Source organism: Drosophila pseudoobscura, chromosome 4 (assembly GCF_009870125.1).
Source record: "Drosophila pseudoobscura strain MV-25-SWS-2005 chromosome 4, UCI_Dpse_MV25, whole genome shotgun sequence".
In the NCBI taxonomy this organism is placed as follows: domain Eukaryota; kingdom Metazoa; phylum Arthropoda; class Insecta; order Diptera; family Drosophilidae; genus Drosophila; species Drosophila pseudoobscura.
Genome location: NC_046681.1, coordinates 16,645,322 through 16,663,242, shown reverse-complemented (window position 1 = coordinate 16,663,242; position 17,921 = coordinate 16,645,322). Strand labels below are relative to the sequence as shown.

General features: G+C 43.2%; 5 protein-coding genes and 1 long non-coding RNA gene across 8 annotated transcripts; 2 read left to right on the top strand and 4 right to left on the bottom strand.

The window, feature by feature from the left end:
- The first annotated feature begins 649 nt into the window (after positions 1–649).
- On the top strand, positions 650–1,323 carry Vm26Ab (Vitelline membrane 26Ab). The gene has a single exon (XM_001357173.4). The coding sequence runs from the start codon at positions 723–725 to the stop codon at positions 1,254–1,256; it is 534 nt and encodes a 177-aa protein (XP_001357209.3). The 5' UTR covers positions 650–722; the 3' UTR covers positions 1,257–1,323.
- An 831-nt stretch (positions 1,324–2,154) lies between these two features.
- Positions 2,155–2,894, bottom strand: Vm26Ac (Vitelline membrane 26Aac). Its single transcript, XM_002132183.3, has one exon. It carries the CDS (start codon positions 2,829–2,831, stop codon positions 2,202–2,204), a length of 630 nt encoding a protein of 209 aa, XP_002132219.3. The 5' UTR covers positions 2,832–2,894; the 3' UTR covers positions 2,155–2,201.
- Positions 2,895–4,665: 1,771 nt separating this feature from the next.
- Positions 4,666–5,299, bottom strand: Vm26Aa (Vitelline membrane 26Aa). Its single transcript, XM_001357172.4, has one exon. It carries the CDS (start codon positions 5,200–5,202, stop codon positions 4,759–4,761), a length of 444 nt encoding a protein of 147 aa, XP_001357208.1. The 5' UTR covers positions 5,203–5,299; the 3' UTR covers positions 4,666–4,758.
- A 2,751-nt stretch (positions 5,300–8,050) lies between these two features.
- LOC117184095 (uncharacterized) lies at positions 8,051–9,049 on the top strand. The gene is made up of 2 exons (XR_004469297.1): positions 8,051–8,230; positions 8,638–9,049. It is a non-coding gene; the product is annotated as an uncharacterized lncRNA (long non-coding RNA).
- A 2,413-nt stretch (positions 9,050–11,462) lies between these two features.
- On the bottom strand, positions 11,463–12,888 carry psd (palisade). The gene has a single exon (XM_002132182.3). It carries the CDS (start codon positions 12,816–12,818, stop codon positions 11,526–11,528), a length of 1,293 nt encoding a protein of 430 aa, XP_002132218.2. The 5' UTR covers positions 12,819–12,888; the 3' UTR covers positions 11,463–11,525.
- A 1,611-nt stretch (positions 12,889–14,499) lies between these two features.
- On the bottom strand, positions 14,500–17,641 carry LOC4817876 (formin-like protein 20). 3 transcript variants are annotated; one of them, XM_015179776.2, is made up of 2 exons: positions 17,476–17,641; positions 14,500–17,403 (listed from the first exon to the last, which is right to left on the bottom strand). In XM_015179776.2, the coding sequence occupies exon 2, from the start codon at positions 17,331–17,333 to the stop codon at positions 14,544–14,546; it is 2,790 nt and encodes a 929-aa protein (XP_015035262.2). In that variant the 5' UTR covers positions 17,334–17,403; positions 17,476–17,641; the 3' UTR covers positions 14,500–14,543. The 3 variants fall into 3 exon arrangements, with proteins under 3 accessions (XP_015035262.2, XP_015035263.2, XP_033236358.1); XM_015179777.2 differs by having other exon boundaries at positions 17,486–17,641; XM_033380467.1 differs by having other exon boundaries at positions 14,500–17,397; positions 17,486–17,640.
- Positions 17,642–17,921: the final 280 nt, after the last annotated feature.

The window sequence follows — 17,921 nt, the reverse complement described above, 5'->3', positions numbered from 1 at the left end:
ACTATATTTTAATAGGAGATCGTGATTTTTCAAAGGCTATTTCATATATTTTTCGCATTAAAGGCATTAAATACAAATTATTTTTTTATTCATAATTTTCAAACAAAATCTTTATGTTATTCACGGTTTATTTTCATATTAAATCTCCCTTTCACCGTTTTTTCATATAAATATCTTATATTCCATGGTTTATTCATATATATCTTGCATATTCAAAGGGATACCATCTGTATGGCATTGGAAAATTCTTCTTAAGGTTCGCTCTCCTCCGAAATCTCCTATAATACTGCTGGTTGATCTCCGAATAGAAGTTTGTGGGCAAAAGATACGACCAACTCTGCTCCGCCGCCTCATGGGGTCGCTCCAGAAACTGTGCCATCGATGCGGAAGCCCCCACCGCACAGCCATCCATCAGATTTAAGGTCATCCAAGCCACCAGCAACCAGTAATAGATCATCGCTAAAATGATGTTGTATGTGGAATCAAAGTGTTACCTCCACAGCGAATCGAGGAGAACTTCAGACTGGAACTTTAGTTCTGGGATTGTCAGCATTTTGGGACCGTCGCAGCGGACTACTGCTGCTTCCATTTGCAGTTTTTCCATGTCTGCAGTTTTCCAATGAGGGCTATAAAGTTCGTTCCAGCAGCGAACTTGGCCAACAGTCAACCTTCTTCGTTCGCAAAGCAAAGACAGACAGCAGCTCCCGAAGACACTCCTAAAGATGGCTTTCAATATTGGTAACATCCTCCTCATTGCCGCCGTTGTGGGCGCCGTTGCCGGGGAAACCATTCAGCTGCAGCCGACGCAGGGCATCCTCATCCCGGCACCGCTGGCGGAGAATATCCGTGTGTCGAGGGCCGCCTATGGCGGTGGCTATGGCGCCCCTGCGGCTGCTCCGTCGTACTCCGCACCCGCTGCTCCATCGTACTCCGCACCCGCTGCTCCGTCGTACTCCGCGCCCGCTGCTCCGTCGTACTCCGCACCCGCTGCTCCATCGTATTCCGCACCCGCTGCTCCATCGTACGCCGCACCCGCTGCTCCAGCGTACTCCGCACCCGCTGCACCCGCCGCCCCGTCGTATGCTGCCCCCGCAGGCATCCCATCGCCGCCATGCCCCAAGAACTATCTGTTCAGCTGCCAGCCCTCCCTGCAGCCCGTCCCCTGCTCGGCCCCAGCTCCATCGTATGGCTCCGCTGGCGCCTACTCGCAGTATGTGCCACAATATGCGGTGCCCTACGTCAGGGAATTCTTGTAAGGACTCCCCCACGAAAAATAACATCCTGAACCCATCTCTGAATAAAGTGAAACGTTTATAAGAAGCATTTTTCTGTGTTAATTCTTTTATGTATGAAAGATCTGAGAAGAATATCATATTTTACATCAGTAGATACTGCATAGATTGCATACTTGTTAGAAATCTTCGTATCTTTCTACAATCTTCAGAACAGTTCTATTCTGGTGGAAAAGATACATATATAGATCGTTTAAAGATATTTTTCTGAAGTTTCTACCCCAAAAAGAAAATCTTAATTGAATGAAATCTATGGCTATAATCGAATATACATATGTATGCACATATTTTTGGAAAGACTTTCCACTATCAAAGAAAAGCTAATCGATCTGAAATTGACTGAAGATGCTTTTCGGGGATCTTATATTTTTTCTTAAGAAGTGTATACCTATTTTCTCGATCTTTTTCAGAGATTTTACCCGAATACAAAGATCTTTTTTGAAAGGAATCTACAGCTAATTGTTTTCTATCATCAAATATAGATTTTCTAGAGAAGACTTCCAACCAATGAATGAAAAAATCTGTCTATGAATTGATAAATCATGTGGAATCGATAATCTATATAAATATCTATACAGACAATTTTTGAAATCAAAGATATTCATTCCATTGACATATTATTGTTTTTAGATATCGAGCTATGTAAAACATCTATGTTTTAGATTAAAAAGCATTGAAATTCCTTCTTTCACAGCTCTTTTTCTTAAGATAATTAGGATATCGCCTTTAATAAATATTTTCTACCTAAAAATCTATTAGGTACGAAAAATGATATCTCTAGATTGTATATCAAAAGATCTCAGACTCCATAGATCTGTGCCCCACTACCAAAAGCCCAAAATCTCCCATAAAAATTCTCACAATTTCTCATAAACATCTCTTGTTTTATTAGTCAGTCCTTTGTTTCTCTCAATAACCACAAGAGCTGGAAGCAGCACAGGGAACAGGCTTGAAGACCGCCTCACAGGAGAACACATAGTTCTTTGGACATTCCGGCGATGGTATGCCACTGGGAGCAGGAGGAGCAGGAGCACTTGGAGCAGCAGGAGGAGCACATGGAGCAGGAGCACTGTACGCCGGAGCACTTGGGGTAGCAGGGGCACTATATTGTGGGACTGGCAGCTTCTCTTCCTCCTGGTTGTAGCTACGAGCAAATGAACCGCCAAAGCCACCGCCAAAGGAGCCACCAAAACCACCGCCAAAGCCACGACCAGGTCCGAATCTGCCGGGCCCAAAGCCTCCTCCTCCAAACGGAGGACGCCCGAATGGGGGAGGGCCGAACGATGGACCACCAAAACCGCCTCCAAAATTATTCTCCAGAATGACCTCCTGTACGATCTGCTGCTGTCGTCGCTCCCGCTGCAGCTCCCCGTGATTCAGGCCCTCGAGCAGCGTCTGCGGCGTGTAGAGGCGGACGGGTATGAAATGATAGAGCGGCAGGGGCAGGCTCCGCACACAGCGAGTGGTGTAGCCCTGACACGGTGCCACACTGCAGCCAAAGAGCCAGAGACCCCCAAAGAGCACCAGATACTTCCACATTCTCCGTTTGCTGATGGATTTACTCTTGCGGCGAGATGTAAACTGAGACTCCAGCGACTGGGGCGATGGTCAGTGGGTTTTTATGAATTTTCCCGGGAAACTGCAATGCCATGCGAAAAGCGAGAGACACAGACAGACATTTGCAACAACGGGGGCAAGGTACCCACCAGACCCAGTATGCAACATTCCATCCCTCAAATCGGGGTTAGTGGGTGGCATATTTCGAGTGGAAAGAATGGAGAAATGTGGCACAATTCTAGGGGGGTAAATGGAGGCTAAAGATCGAGAATTGTGGCACATTTCTAGGGGGAAAGAACTGAAGAAATGTGACACAATTTTAGGCTAAAGATTCAAGATGGAAAGTAGTTCCATGGGCATTCCAGCTCCTGCTATAAGAAGGTGCGTACACATCCTAATCATTCCCTGGTCTAAACCGTACTATTCTTAAATCTTTCTGTGGCGCGAAACCTTATGTGCCACCTGAAACCCGAAGGTCAGCAATTGTTGCATTTGTTGTCGGGTCGCGTCTCTCGTCTCTCGTCTGTCCATTCAACCGTTTGATTGGATCTCGTATGGGGATATCGTATTTCCTCAACTGTTTGCACTTTTCCACTTTCCACCTTACACAGTTTTCCGCCTCTTGCACGCGGATTTGGGTCGTCGTCTCTGTCTGTGCGCATTGTGCGGCGGATGTGTTGCAATATCCCAAATATGTTCATAAAATGTATATTTTTTGTGATTTTTTGCAGCATTAACTTTTGGGGTTCAGAGACCCCGTATGAAAATGCATACAAAAATCATTTAATTCTGGATAAAAAAGTAGGAAATGCTTAGTGGCGGATTATTTAATGATGAATTTGCTTATGTTTTATTTTATACTCTATTTGGGAAGAGTACTCGTAACCATAGGAGGTACTCATATTTATGTATTTCGTTCGGTCACACTTTAGGTATTTCTAACTTTTGAGATCCATAAAAACGGATTTTGTTGTTCAAAGATGCCCCGTAGATCTATGTGTGATCATATTTGTTACACTATATGATTATTACACGTCATGTGCACAAATTTTCATCACTTTTAAACACAGAAAACACTTTAGAAAGAGTGTTCTTAGATTTTGATTTCTTTTAATTAAAACAGTATCTAACGTTTCGGTTTCAATTGAAATTCTACCACTTTTTATGTATTTTGTATTTAATATAATTTTTTATTGATTCGAAACTGCTCTTTCAACAAATTTGTATTAAATTGTATCAATATAATTCCCTTAATTGTTATATAATCCGTAGGAACTAATTATTTATTTGAAAATATAGATAGTAAGATTAGAAAATGGGGCTAATGGTATTGTGTCTACAGGTAGTTTAGGAAGTATTTTCTTTCTTTAAAAATGGCTGACTCCAATATTATTTCAGTAAAAGTCATGTTCTTTCAGTTATATCCCCAAGACATATATAGCTAATCTTTCAAACAGTAAAACTGTGGATGAAATATTTAAGTTATCCGTTTTTATAAGAAAAACAGTATTAGAAAAATCAGAAAATATAATATATTCTCTATTACGTAAAAAAGATAGATAATATTTCCACCTAAAGCTAATAAAATGAAGATTTTAAATTAATATTCAGAGCAAAGAAAAAATTCTTCAGAATTAATGGAATTCAGGTGGAGAAAATAATCATAAGGGAAATCCAAATTCTTGATTGGGTGGTACTACTGTAGGGACCAAAATTTTTGAAATTTCCTTAAATTTCTGGGATATAAGAGAAATAAATAAAAATACACTTTTTTTCTTAAGTTTTTTTTTTGTAGTTTTAATTTTTGCAATAAATATTTTTTTTGACATTTTCTGAAAACCTAGCAAAGTTTTTTGTGTTTCGTCCGACAGTCGTAATCGTGTTCCATTAGTGGAAGTCCGGTCGATCCTTAGTAATGGTAGCCATAGGCCTGCTGGGGCACATAGGCAGCGCTGTAGAGCTGCTGCTGGTGCTGGGGCACGCCGTAGTTGGGAGCCACATAGGTGGCCACCGGCGAGGAGTAGGCGCCAGCGGATCCGTAGCTAGGTGCTGGGGCACTGCATGGCACTGGGGCAAGATTGGGCTGGCAGCTGAACAGGTAGTTCTTGGGGCAGGGTGGGGCAGGGATGCTGGATCCACCATAGCTGCCGCCGCCGGAGCTGCCGCCGTAGGCGGACTTGCGCAGACGGGTCAGGTCTCCATAGCCCTGGTTGGTGATGCCCTCAACCTCGCCATCCTGGGAGGCCAGAGAGACGGTGGAGCCGGCGTTGGCGGAAGATCCAACATTGGTGGGCGTGGCCAGAGCGGAGGTGGCAGCCAGGGCGATGAGGGCGAAGCACACAAAGGAGTTCATCTTGATTGAAGATTTGGTGATTGAAGATTGAAGCTGGAAGCTGAAGAAAGGCTGGTTGGAGCTGTTGGAAGTGACCAAAGGTGACTGATGATATTCTCCACCGATTCCCTAGTTTATATAGCCATTGGAATTTGTCTAGTCGGCAGTTAGTGGCTTGAACTAATTCTTTCACTTCTCTTCTTAGAGTATTTTTCTGCTCCATCAGCTCCAATGCTCCACAATAATATATACCGCTGACTTTCAGCTTTTTGGGGTCATTATTTTTACGAAAAGAACGTTTAGGTTGGCGAAAATGTACAAACATTTCCGAAATTCTGCTACACAGCACAACGGGGGAGTGGGTGGTAGTAAAAGGGGGAGCGGGGGGGTAAGGCACAAGTATGTGGCCTGGTTACAAGCCACAAATGTTGCGAAATCTTAAGTACTTGTTCTGTAAAAAGTAGAACACATGTCATCGATTTTTTGGGACTTTGTATAATTATTATAATAATGGTATTTATATAAGGGCTAAATAATTGATAGAAATATTCATTGAATTCTATTCAAATGCTCTCTAGCAAGCCAGAATATACAATTTATCCCAGTTGCAAAGAGCATAAATGTTCAGTTCTCTTTGTTCGAAGCGATCACAGAGAGAACTCTAAAGCTATGGAAAGGTGAAGCTTGTGTACCCTATTTAATTCAAATACATGTTCATTACTCACTTCTTTGTTTACTTTATTGGTTTTGCTCTCTCTTTGGTTCGAGAGCACCGCAAAGTCGGTTTGACACACACACGAACCGAAGCGCGAACCGAAGTTGTGGGCGAGAGGTTGGACATGCAGGCTCGAACTGCACTCATACTTTTACAACAACAACAACTACGAAGGCACGGAAAAAAATAAAGCTCTATCAAGGCGAAGGGTTGTTCCACGAGGCAAACAGAGAGCCAGACATTTGCCCACAAGCAAAAATACGATGGACGAAGGATTACCGGAAGAAACTAAAACTGACACTGGTCAAATCGAACCAATTTGCACTAAAACAACAACGCACACGCATTTTCAATACAACAACTACGAAAGCCCGCGAAAGGGGAACGCAAACAGGTGTTCACCAAAGAAGAAGCAGTCCCCCACGTGGAGAAGGTGCGCCCACAGCTTTGCTCACAGCGCAATTAAGATAGACGCAGGATTACGGATGAAATGATTTACGCGACGGAGCTGGCGGAAGAAACGAACCACGAGGCGGGAATGCGATGGAGTTAGATAACAAACACGCTCCAACCAATTTTCACTACAAACAACAACGACGTCGAGCGCGTTTGAGAAGAACGAAAGCGGAAGAAACGGTAAAGAGCAGAGGCTGCACTGCAATTGGTAAACACTGCCCACCGGCATCTAAAATCTCTTTCGAATGCACAAAGCACCTAAAAATGCCAAAAATATGTCAACACAATATAACGCGTAAACAAAAGCACTAAGGGCTGAAAGCCAAGGTGATCTGAGAGGTGTTTTTTAGGCCGAATCAGCCGGAAGGTGCGTATTGATCTGATTGCTGAAAGCTAAAAGCTCTCTCTCTCTCTCTCCTTAAGTGGCATCAAATGTTATCCTTACAATTATTATTATTATATTATCAATTAATTATTGCATCACATCAAGTACAGAAGCGAGAGGGAAGTCTCCTCTTTGTTTAAATTCCGTATATTTTATTTTACGAATTATTATTAATATATTTTTCAATTATTTTTTCAGAGCTTATAAATCCTTAAGCTATGAGCTATGAGCTCGGATTTCAGCTGCAGTGTGCGAGAGCCCTAATAGATAATTAAGAAAACTAAACTAAAACTAAACGAGAGCACGATCAAAATGGCCGCAATAAAATATTGATCTAAACTCTAACTCGAACTTAAACTCTTGCCGGCCAAATGGTATGGGAGGTATGATGAATCGAAACAGTTTTTGACAACAATTACAAAAGTAGTACTTAGCTACATATACATATATTTGTTTGAACAGAATTAATAGATCCGATTCTTCTTTTGCTGTCCGTCTGTTTACAGACAGCTTCCAAGATATCTAACTGGTACTTGGCACAGATCTTTCCTTTTTGGTTCAGAAATGATATATAAAAGACAGATTCGCAAATATCGCATTACTATATCGTATAGCTGTCATTAGAAAAGCTAAAAACCAAGGTCTTTGCGAGATAAACTCATTTATTTTTTAAGATAACTTAACATAACTTTGGAAACGGTAGTATTTTTTTAAGGATTAGCCAAAAATTATGCAAGAACTTGTAGGAAACTTAAGCATAGATCGATCACTTTCAATTGAAGTATAGATCTTCTTATATTGAGAGCGTGGCACTTCATGCTCAACTTAAGAGCCCAAACTAACCATCGTTTTATGTATTGCTTCTTTAGCAGAAAATCACACAGAAATATTGTCTGTTCATAAGCTACTCTTGTTATACCCAATTCTGATGCATACGAACGCTTCTGGAAGAGTTTCTTGGCAGTTTTCTAGACAGATTAAGCCCTCAACTTGAGTGCTGTAATTAGATTTTGAGTTTTCAATGCATTTTCTCTTGGGAAATACTCCTCCAATGCTCCCACACTTTCTCCTCTAGAAGCCAATTGAAAATGCAATCAAATGCCAACGACCCACATATCACGACGGAATGGGTTGGAAATTTATTACGTATAGCAAATGCCGCATAAATAAACGAAAATTATACATATATAAAAATTCAAGAATGCACAAACGAAAATTAAATATAAACCAAATGAAAATGTTCCCCAAAAAATGTATCTCAAAATATATACAGAAAGCAATTTATATATATTCGTGTATAAATACGTAGAAGACCCCCCCACAGTGGCAAACCACTCGAAGATCGAGTCACCAGAGCCACAGAGCACCACAACACTCACTTCACAAATACGAATATGAGGCAGACAGACGGCTGATCGGACTCCCCTCTTGGGGTTCGTCACTCACACAGTTCAACGCCTCGCCTGGCACATGGGAGAGGATTTTTGGATATGGTATAACGAATTAAAATAATACACTTTTTAAGAGAGAGTTGTAAGGCAATTATTTAAAGGGATCTTTCAGTATATCAAATGAGAATTATAAAGCCATGTAAAATACAAATTAAAATAGGAAACAGATGGTATTACCAAGAGCATGAGCCATTAATAAACACTTTCATAATAGCTTATAATATTCTTGAAAAGAAAGCCACTGTAGCAGTACTTTTTCATGCAAAAGAAGATCTCACACTAAAATATATTGTAACCTCAATTTGAAACGTCCACCCTGAAGAACGTTTCTGTAAGAGGATCTTTTTGATTTCTTATATAGATAAAGATTTACAGATTGTACATTAAACTTTAAGTACATTTTAAATTAATTTCTCATCCAATATCTGTAAACCCCTTATCATTTATAGGGTACAAGAATTCGCTATATCTGGCAAGATCCTCACTTTAAAGCAGCATTGGCGCTATTTTGAGGGGCCCCCGCATGTGGTTGCCAGTGAAACAGCCCTCAGGCCTCCGCAACTCAAGAGAAAGATACAACATGAAGATACTACCATAGAGAGATAGATGTTTCTGCGTTTTGTTGTTTATGTTCTGTTAAATTTTTATGATCATGGCACTTGGGATCCCCATCTCCACTCAATTATGCTCGACAGCTCGACGGCGGCGCCCGACTTTTGAGTTCTGAGAAAATCTGTGTGGGGTAGTTTTTCCAACTCATGTTTCCCCCTGATCTCTCTGATGTGATCAGAAACGGTTCTTTGATGGCTGATCGCTTAATCCAGAGTTAAAATATAATTATGTACTCGAGTATGCTTGTAATTGGTTGGGTAATTGATTGTGATTGATCATTTCGGTTGGGTTTAAAGTAGAGAGGGAATTCTCGTAATTTTTAAGAGACTATCAAGATATTTTTCTGAGGAAATTTTCAATTTTGATAGGGTTTATCTTCTTCGATAAAGGCGAAATAAAGTCAAGTACCAGACTTTCAGATTTTTCTTCCCATTCTTTTAATGGAGAAATTTTTACTTTATGAAACCTGGAATTTCGAAATTTCTTTTCTTCTTTTAATTCTCTGTACAATTAATTATAAATTTATAAAATTCTGTTTTTTGCATTGAAAGTCACTAAACATCAATCTTTTTTGTTTTTCCACGTTTAAGAATACTTTTCATTCTGTTATTTATGGGATGTATTTTCTTTAGAAAGAAAAATTATTCCAGAAAACTGATTTATTATATATTTATTCCAATTTAATGCCTTATCCTATTTGAAACACTTAATTCTCTTAAGACTTTACAATTACCCTTACAGATCACTTAATGCCCATATTTAATGATCTCTCCACTCTCGTGCTTCTTTCTTGACCAATCTTGCAACTCCTTTCGCACAAGCCACTTGATCTGTGACTCTGCCGCAAAGATTACAACATAGACATGCCCCGTGGCTTATTTATTAACCATATTTCTCGCTCACTCAACAAGCGATTAGACCAGAGATTATGTAAACTATCATCGCGTCATGCATCCGCGTACACACGGGGGCAAGGCGCTGCCAAGTGATAATGGTTGGACGAAAGAAGAGAAGTGCGTGCGTGCCACATGCAAAGTTGAGGCAGAGACAGCGGAGTGGTGTCATGGACGATGACCAGCAGTAGTTGGGGAACTGCTGGGAATCAGAAGAAGGCTTGCCACAGAGGCGAGGCAAGGCGAGGCGAGGCTGCACTCACTTTCACTTGGTCATGGTCATGGTCATGCGGGATGGGATGGGGAATGGGCTGGGTTGGGTCTATCTCTCTGCTATTATCACATTTCACAGAACCCGCCCTGACGCCCCGCATGAAGAAGGAAACTCTCTGCTGTTTATCTTTTGTGCAATTTGTTCTGGAATTTGAATTTGAAAATGAAAACAAAGCAACAGAACACCAATAGGCGGGGCAGGCAAGCGACCAACTGACTTACTCCCGGGTTTTTTCCCCCGATCATATTCTTCCACACATGCGATAGCTGCTGCCACATACTTTCAGTCGATCCGTGGTATGCCACATGTTGATAAGTCGAACGGAAATCGCTGCTCGCTTGCACACAACTGTACAAACACTCGACGACTATGGATCGGTTTTGCAGATACGCCGATCCGGTGATCGTTCGTAGGCAGGGGAAACGTGTGTACAAATAAATGTGTATCTGGAAAACCAAACAGATAATAAACGTATACATATCTGAGAAACCAAGAGAAAATTACAGTACCATGGCCTTAAATACATATATTTCCAACGAATTGAAGCATATTTTCTCTTCTGTCGTTTGTTCATAAAGGTTATATTTTGATAATACTTAAGCATCAGAAAAGACTTAAAGATCTAAAAATAATTTGACGACGAGCATCTACTATTATTTCTGTCTTGAAAATGAGAATACATTATATAAGTAGAAATATATATGTCCAATATAAAAAGTATATATGTAGTACTTACTTACTTAGTTTTCTTAAAACTCCTCGGAGTGCTTGGGTAGTAGTTCCAAAGCCTTTGGGCCCGAAAATCAGCAGAAAAGTCAATCCATTGAGTTCTTGGGGTCCGCACCCTTGGAAGGGTTCGAATATTCATATGATTCCCATCCATGTATACAACCTAATTTCTTATCCAATAGAGAAGTACTTCCCCTAATGGAACCCCCAAATCGTCTCTACTTCATATACAAATTGATATGATGACGATAGTAAGTGAACGGATATGAAAATGCAAACGAATGCTGATTCCATTTGCAATAACAAATCGTTCTGTATATGTGCAAATTGCTAAAGATAACAAAATAAAAGATTAAATAAAATATACAAACTTTTAAGATTTTTCTGGCGATTGCAAAAAGATAAGCATGTTTTTGTATTGCTAAATCTTTTATAAGTAAAAGCAATAGACATTCTTAAGACCATGCCTTGAGTTTTTAGATCAATTTTTCTATGCCGAAATGTTCTTTAACTAAAAGAAATAAATATATGATCAATCAAAAGAACCAATCAATATCTTTACACAATAATTCATCAATCAATAATCATGTCGAGCTATGAACAGTCTTCTAAAGCTAATAAATCAATCAATAATCACTCCACAAAACATATCTCAAAGCAAATAAGCCTACATGACATATCTATGCCACATATTTGATCAACAATTGTTCCCTAAGCAATTGCCAATGCCATTCCTCCCCCCTTTAAAAAAATAAAGTATAACCAATCAATCCACAAATCGTTAGATGCATTTTATTTACAGGATTTTCAGGAAATAGAGATCTATGGACTATAATCGATTCTGTGCGGCCAAACCCAGACGATAGTTGTATTCTTCAAAGAGCTCTGGTGCCACGCGATACGGTTGATCGATCAACGAGAGTCGTATGGGCGTCTCACAGCTGGGCGTTGCATAGCCAGGTGATTGAGGGGCAGGTGCATAGGCCGGAGGTGCCACTGGCGCAGGGGCGTATGCAGGTGGTGCAGGAGGAGCCGCTGCTTGCGCCCCATAGTTATAGACAGGAACGCCCCAAAGAGGCAGATAACTACCGCAGGGCGTGGCAGAAGGTTGTGGCGGCGGCGGTGGTGCGTATGCGGTTGGTGGGGCTTCATAGACAGGTGCCGCTGGCGCTTCATAGACCGGAGCCGCTGGCGCCTCATAGACAGGAGCTGCTGGCTGATTGTTGTAGCTCTGTTCATCTACTTGCACCTTTGTGGCAACTTCTGTCCTGGATGCTGGTGGTGCAGAGACATAGATGATGGGTTGATAGATAATCTGCGGTGGTTGTGCGGCCGGATAAGAGCTGGCAGGCGGGGAATAGTCTTCCACTTTGCTATAGGACTCTGGTGCGGCTGCAGGCTGTTCGTAGCTGGGAGTCGGAGCTTCATAGCTAGGAGCAGGAGGTGCAGGAGCATCGTAGGCGGGTGCAGGGGGAGCGGGATCAACATAGCTAGGAGCAGGCGCCTCATAGCTGGAGGGCGGTGGCGCTGGAGCATCATACGTAACCGGAGGAGCCACCACTGGAGCCACATAGCCCGCATCGCCGTCGCCAGGACCATTATACTCAGGATTCGGCTTGGCATAATCATCCCCACCATAACCAGGAGTTGGCTGAGGCGCCAAATAGTTTACCTGCGGCTGCAACACCGGCTGTCCGCAGTTGCCACCGCACAGTCCCCCACAATTTCCGATCGGATTGCCAAATAGATCGGGGATCTTCTTAAACAATTTCATTTGCTTAAAGGGATCCAGATCCTGCAACTGCAGGCCATTGCCATTGCAATTCGTTTGGGGTTGGACAACAGGTGCAACAGGGGCCAGAGGTGGATACAGCACATTGTTGTTGTTGTTGCAACAATTGTTTTGACGGAAAAGATCGTCCCACCATTTGAGAAGCGATCGATTTGTGCGCTTCAGTGCATCGTTGGGACCCACCGATGAGCCAGCATCTGCCATCAGATAGTACATGGGCTCGCCTGGACCAGCAATCCTATTGGATGGAACGGGATCCAACTCCTGAATCCCACTGGAGAGGCTTAGGGCACAGCAGAGCACCACTAGAATAGTTGATCTCCTCAACATTTTGAAGCGATTTGGAAGCCCCCGAGTGTAACTTTAACCTCGCGTCGCGAACTGTCAACTGCAACTAGTGCCAGCGGGTACGATTCCATTCGGAGAGAGGTAGAACTTCAGGGCATATTATTGCAAGGTCAGCAGTAGAGGATGCCCTGCCCTCCAGTGAGGGTATATCTGTTTGAATGGTAGATTTGTGAGCGGTAAAGGCAAATGACGGAATGGATTTCCTCTTTTTAGACTTTGAAAATATGCTCCATAGAACCAAGAATATCTTATAAAATCTGAACAGCATCTGAAATTGAAATATCCCCTCTCAGATAAACAGAAATTCAGGGACAAGAATCTATCTTATTAAACCTTTTATACTCCAAATTTGTAGATATATCTTTTATATAATTGGATGTATTATTACTCAGCTTACAAAGTTTTTTTCTTAAGTTTGTATTGCCTCTTAGAGCATCTGATATGCCGTATTACCTTTGCATACTTTTTGTGAAAAAAAGTGAGTACGATTGGCATGAGGAAGTTCCCTTGTATATCTCATATTTCGCAAGCCGCCGAAAAGTGTAACCCACTTAATAATAGAAGCCAAAGCCCCCTCCAATGCGAGACACACAGCTGTGCTCCATCAGTGTTCCCGTTCCCAATCCCAAGCCCAGACTCGAGTAAAGATCCAACAACCTCTTGCTCAAATTCAAGAGTTTCTGCAGTGCATTGACTCTAAGCATTATTTACTTGTATTTTCATTTATTTTCCTTTTCTTTACTTTACTTTTTCTTTATGGTTTATTTAAATTGTTCTGTTACGTGCTCGAAATTGCTAATCGCCAGCTGGAGCTGGGGTTTGGTTCCTGTTTGATCCGTGGAGCGTAGCTGTCGGTAAGCCATAAACGGGCGAGCCACCGCCATAAGCCATAAGCCATGAGGCATAGCCATAGCCATAGCAAAACGGAAGTATACGTATATCGGAAAAAGCCAGAAAGATAAACATACATTATACACTGCGAATAAGTATTATCTGGTGGCTTTATGAAATACTTCCTTAAGTGGCCAGGCCATTGGCTTATTCATCCACCGGCCTTTTGTTAAACATTTTCGGTGCCTGATGGACAGACATGCGAGTGGGAAATAGCTATTTACAAAAGTAATATGTTGTGGATGTGAGTGGATGACTACATGAGATTATGATTAAGGTCAAGGAAATATATGGGATTTTTTTAGGTATAAGGAATAAGATATACAACGGATAGGTAGATGGAAAGGTATACATATATTATACATACACCAAGAAAAATATTTACTCTTTAATCTTGAAGACTTCCTTCCATATCCTAACAATCCCTAAGTCTCTCCCCAACTTCCTATCTATCGTTGAAGAATTTTTGTTTGGTAGAGGCTATAATTACAATCCTGTCTGTGGGCTTGCTCCTAAAACTCCATTAAAGAACAAAATTCTAGAAAATTGCTATAAATATTACATAAATATTCTCTCCAGAACATTCCTAAGGAAAAACCCACTTCAGCCTTCAGAAAATTTCCTTTTAATTAAAGCGAATTATTTACGTGCCATCATTAAATTCTACATCAAGTTATGGGGCACGAAAGTCCGATGTGCCTCCAGTTTAGATCCACGCAAAGATTAAGCTTGAAAGGAAATAAAAACCCTCTTGAAAATGGAAACTCCATAATTTATAAATTAAATTTTTTATTCATAGAAAAATGCAGTAAAATTCTACAGTTGCTGGAGATATTTTCGCTTCTGGTTAATCCCCTTGTTGGCTCGGGAATTGTGGCGTTTGCGCTTATCGTTCTTCAATGGATTCTCGTCGTCCGTCTTGAGACTCTCCTCGGCCTTGTTCATGAGGTCCTTGGCAGTGAGCTTCCCCAAGGGTATAACCTCGAGGGAGGCGCCGACCGAAGTATCAGCTTCACTTGTGGATGCAGTTGTGGTCCCCATTTGGTCTTCGTCTTCTCCCTCATCATCCTCCTCGTGTTCATCCTCTTCGGCAGGGCCCGCGAGGGAAGCCCCCAAGCTAGGCTCCGATGAAGCAGAGCTCGGAGCTGCCGTCGGTGTGCTGCTGGAAAAGTTCAGTTTTCCCGACTTTTCCGAGGATTGCTGAACAGTTGAGCCCACGGATGGTGCCTCTGTTGTCGTCGAGGAGCTGTCAAACTGGAAAATGCGCTGGAATCCATTCTTTTGGGGCTGTGGTGTTGTGGGAGCTGCAGCGCCCAGTATTCTGTTGAACGGATTAAACGGATTCAGGCTTCCGAATGGGCCAAACGGGTTCAGACCCATTCCGAAGCCAGCACCAACTTGGGGGCCATTCGGAACAAAAGGGCTGCCCACTTGAGCGCCCATATTCATGTTGAATCCGGGATTATTACCCATCTGTGGTGCCATTCCGAAGGGGCTGCCAGATTGTGGAGCATTTCCGAAGGGACTGCCCACCTGAGGTGGATTGCCGAAGGGGCTACCCATCTGTTGATTCGTTCCAAAAGGACTGCCAACCTGTTGATTTGCTCCAAAAGGACTGCCAACCTGTTGATTTGCTCCAAAAGGACTGCCAACCTGTTGATTTTGTCCAAAAGGACTGCCAACCTGTTGATTTGGTCCAAAAGGACGTCCAATCTGTGTTGCGATTCCAAAAGGACTTCCTACCTGCTGATTCGCTCCGAAGGGGCTGCCCACCTGCTGATTCGCTCCGTATGGGCTGCCCACCTGTTGATGCATACCAAATGACGATCCATAGGGACTCCCACCAGGCATCTCATTCCCATACGTGCTCGGAATCCTGCCTCCGTTTGGCACAATATTTGGCACGGCCAGATAATGCGTGGGCTGCTGTTCGTAGCAGGGCATGGCTATAATAACGGGCTGAAAACTGGGACATATTGTGCTGTAGCTGACTCCAGTCTCCGCTGGACATTGCCGGGGTATGGGCGGAACATTGCATCCATTGCAGTAGGAATTGTAGCCAATTGGTGATGGTTCCAAGGTGGATGTATGCACTTCTGGTCGGGAATATGCAGGCGGAGGCGGTGGCAATGTTGGCGGAGCCTGAGTTTCCGGGTATTGGCCGTAGGATGGCTGATAGCTTTGACCCACTAAAGGTTCCAAGGGAGGTACAGGTTGCGTTTTGCTGAGATGTGGTGGCCTTAGCGGTGGTGGTGGTGCTCCTACTGTTGGTGGTGCTGCTCCTACTGTTACTCCTTCTGCTCTTACTGTTGGTTGTGGAGCCAGGCTCTTGTAAAAGCTTCTCATTACGGGATCATCGTGTTGCTCAGCCACTGGCGAAGGAGGTAACCAAACCATATGTGGCTCTGCCAGCTCCTGTTGCTGCATCGGTGGGTCTCCCATGGAACCGCGATACTGCTGTCTGAATTCCTCCGGTTGGAAACCCACTCTGGGCATCCCCACCACATCCCCATCCAATCCAGGCTGATGACGGCTCCCTACCACTGGAGTTTCGTACGAGGGAATCGACTGCTGCTGGCCCTGCGTTGGTTTTGCAGCTGCCGCCGACTTCTGAGCTGCTGCAGGATTATATGCAGTGGTCGTGGCCGTTGGGCCTGGGCCTGCAGGAGCTCCGTATTGAAGTGCTGGCGGGCTGCCTGGATTTGGGCGAGGAACTGCTGGCAGGCCATATGACTGCGCAGGAGATGCAGCCGGAGTGGGAGCCATGGTGCCGCCAGAGTATCCAAATTGCTGTTGGGGCTGGTGGGGCTGTTGAGGAGTGTACTCTGGATATTGGAGCTGCTGCTGAGGAGCATTTTGGGGCTGCTGTTGGGGCTTGTAGGGCTGTTCTTGCGGATATTGTGGCGGCTGCTGAGGATTTGGGAGTTTCTGCTGAGCATTGTAGGGCTGCTGCTGGGGATTTTCGGGCCCCTGTTGATTCGGACGCTGCTCCTGATATGTCGTCGTTGGCGGTTCCCTCCTGGGTTCCTCGTACTGCTGTTGGTTTGGAAATAACCCGCCTCCAAAGGCGGGAAACGATGGAAAGGTATGGGCAATCGGTGCAGCTTGTTGTTGATAGCCAGGTGCCACAGCTGGTGGCGCCTGCTTCTGGGAAGGAAACCCAAATTGGGAGGGCTGATTCGCTGGTATCCCCTGATCATTTCCATTTGCAAAATCGTTGCCCTTGCACATGTAGTAGAGCTCGCCCTGGGCGCCACCTGGCTTGAATTCCACGCAACTTTGTTTGTTCTCAGTTCCGAAATTCTCGCCCTTGCACATGTAGTAGGGCTCCTCCAGCGGTCCACTTGGCTTGATCTCCACGCAGATGGTGGTCAGAGTTCTCTTGGATCGATGGAGTAGATCCACTGGAGGTTTCTTCTTTAGATCTACGACTGCAGAAGCCACGGAGATGGGTAAGGCCAGATCCTTAGCTCCAGAAAAGCCAAGAGACGGCTCATCAGCTCCAGGAAGCCTGATGGTCCGATCCTCACTTGCTGAGACACCATAGAGCGCAAAGGCCATCCAAAGCCACAGCCAAATCTTCCCGCACTGTGAATATTTATCCATTTTCTTCCGCTTACTAACTTCCGCTTCTGTTCGAGAACTCTTTTATATACTCTGGAGCTCTCCTCTATATCTGGAATAAAAGTTTGTCAATTGTTAGAATCTGTCTCTATTCCCACTTCTTCATCCAGAGAAATACACCCACCACGTCTTACCCAACAGAGTTCTTCGTAGTGTCTTTCCCAATCTTTTCCTTCTCTCCTTCTTTTTGGTAGTGTTTTTGGGGTAGCAGAAATTTTGCTGGTTTATTGCACTGGTACTCGTAATTGGAGTTTCATTCGCTTGCAAATCACATGACGGAATAAAAACGAATGCAACGTCGACCTGATCGAGAGGGTTTTCAAATGGAAATGGCCATACGCTTTCATTAAAGAAAGTTCTATGCAAATTTGGCCAGTTTTGTGGTTGGTTATTGATTTTAGATGATCTTTGGCTTAAAGGGGGATTGGGTTCCTTTAGGATAGGGTTTCAAGGGACTGGGAATTCTAGATGATTATTTTGCCTATCCAGTACTACTTTCGCATTAAAATACGATTCATTCTAGCATAATTCTTTCCACTTTTTAATAAAACCCTTTCCATCAGCTTTTCA

Coding starts and splice junctions, on each gene's coding strand:
- Vm26Ac (XM_002132183.3), bottom strand. CDS start 2,831: ATGTGGAAGTATCTGGTGCTCTTTGGGGGTCTCTGGCTCTTTGGCTGC.
- Vm26Aa (XM_001357172.4), bottom strand. CDS start 5,202: ATGAACTCCTTTGTGTGCTTCGCCCTCATCGCCCTGGCTGCCACCTCC.
- LOC4817876 (XM_015179776.2), bottom strand. CDS start 17,333: ATGGATAAATATTCACAGTGCGGGAAGATTTGGCTGTGGCTTTGGATG.
- psd (XM_002132182.3), bottom strand. CDS start 12,818: ATGTTGAGGAGATCAACTATTCTAGTGGTGCTCTGCTGTGCCCTAAGC.
- Vm26Ab (XM_001357173.4), top strand. CDS start 723: ATGGCTTTCAATATTGGTAACATCCTCCTCATTGCCGCCGTTGTGGGC.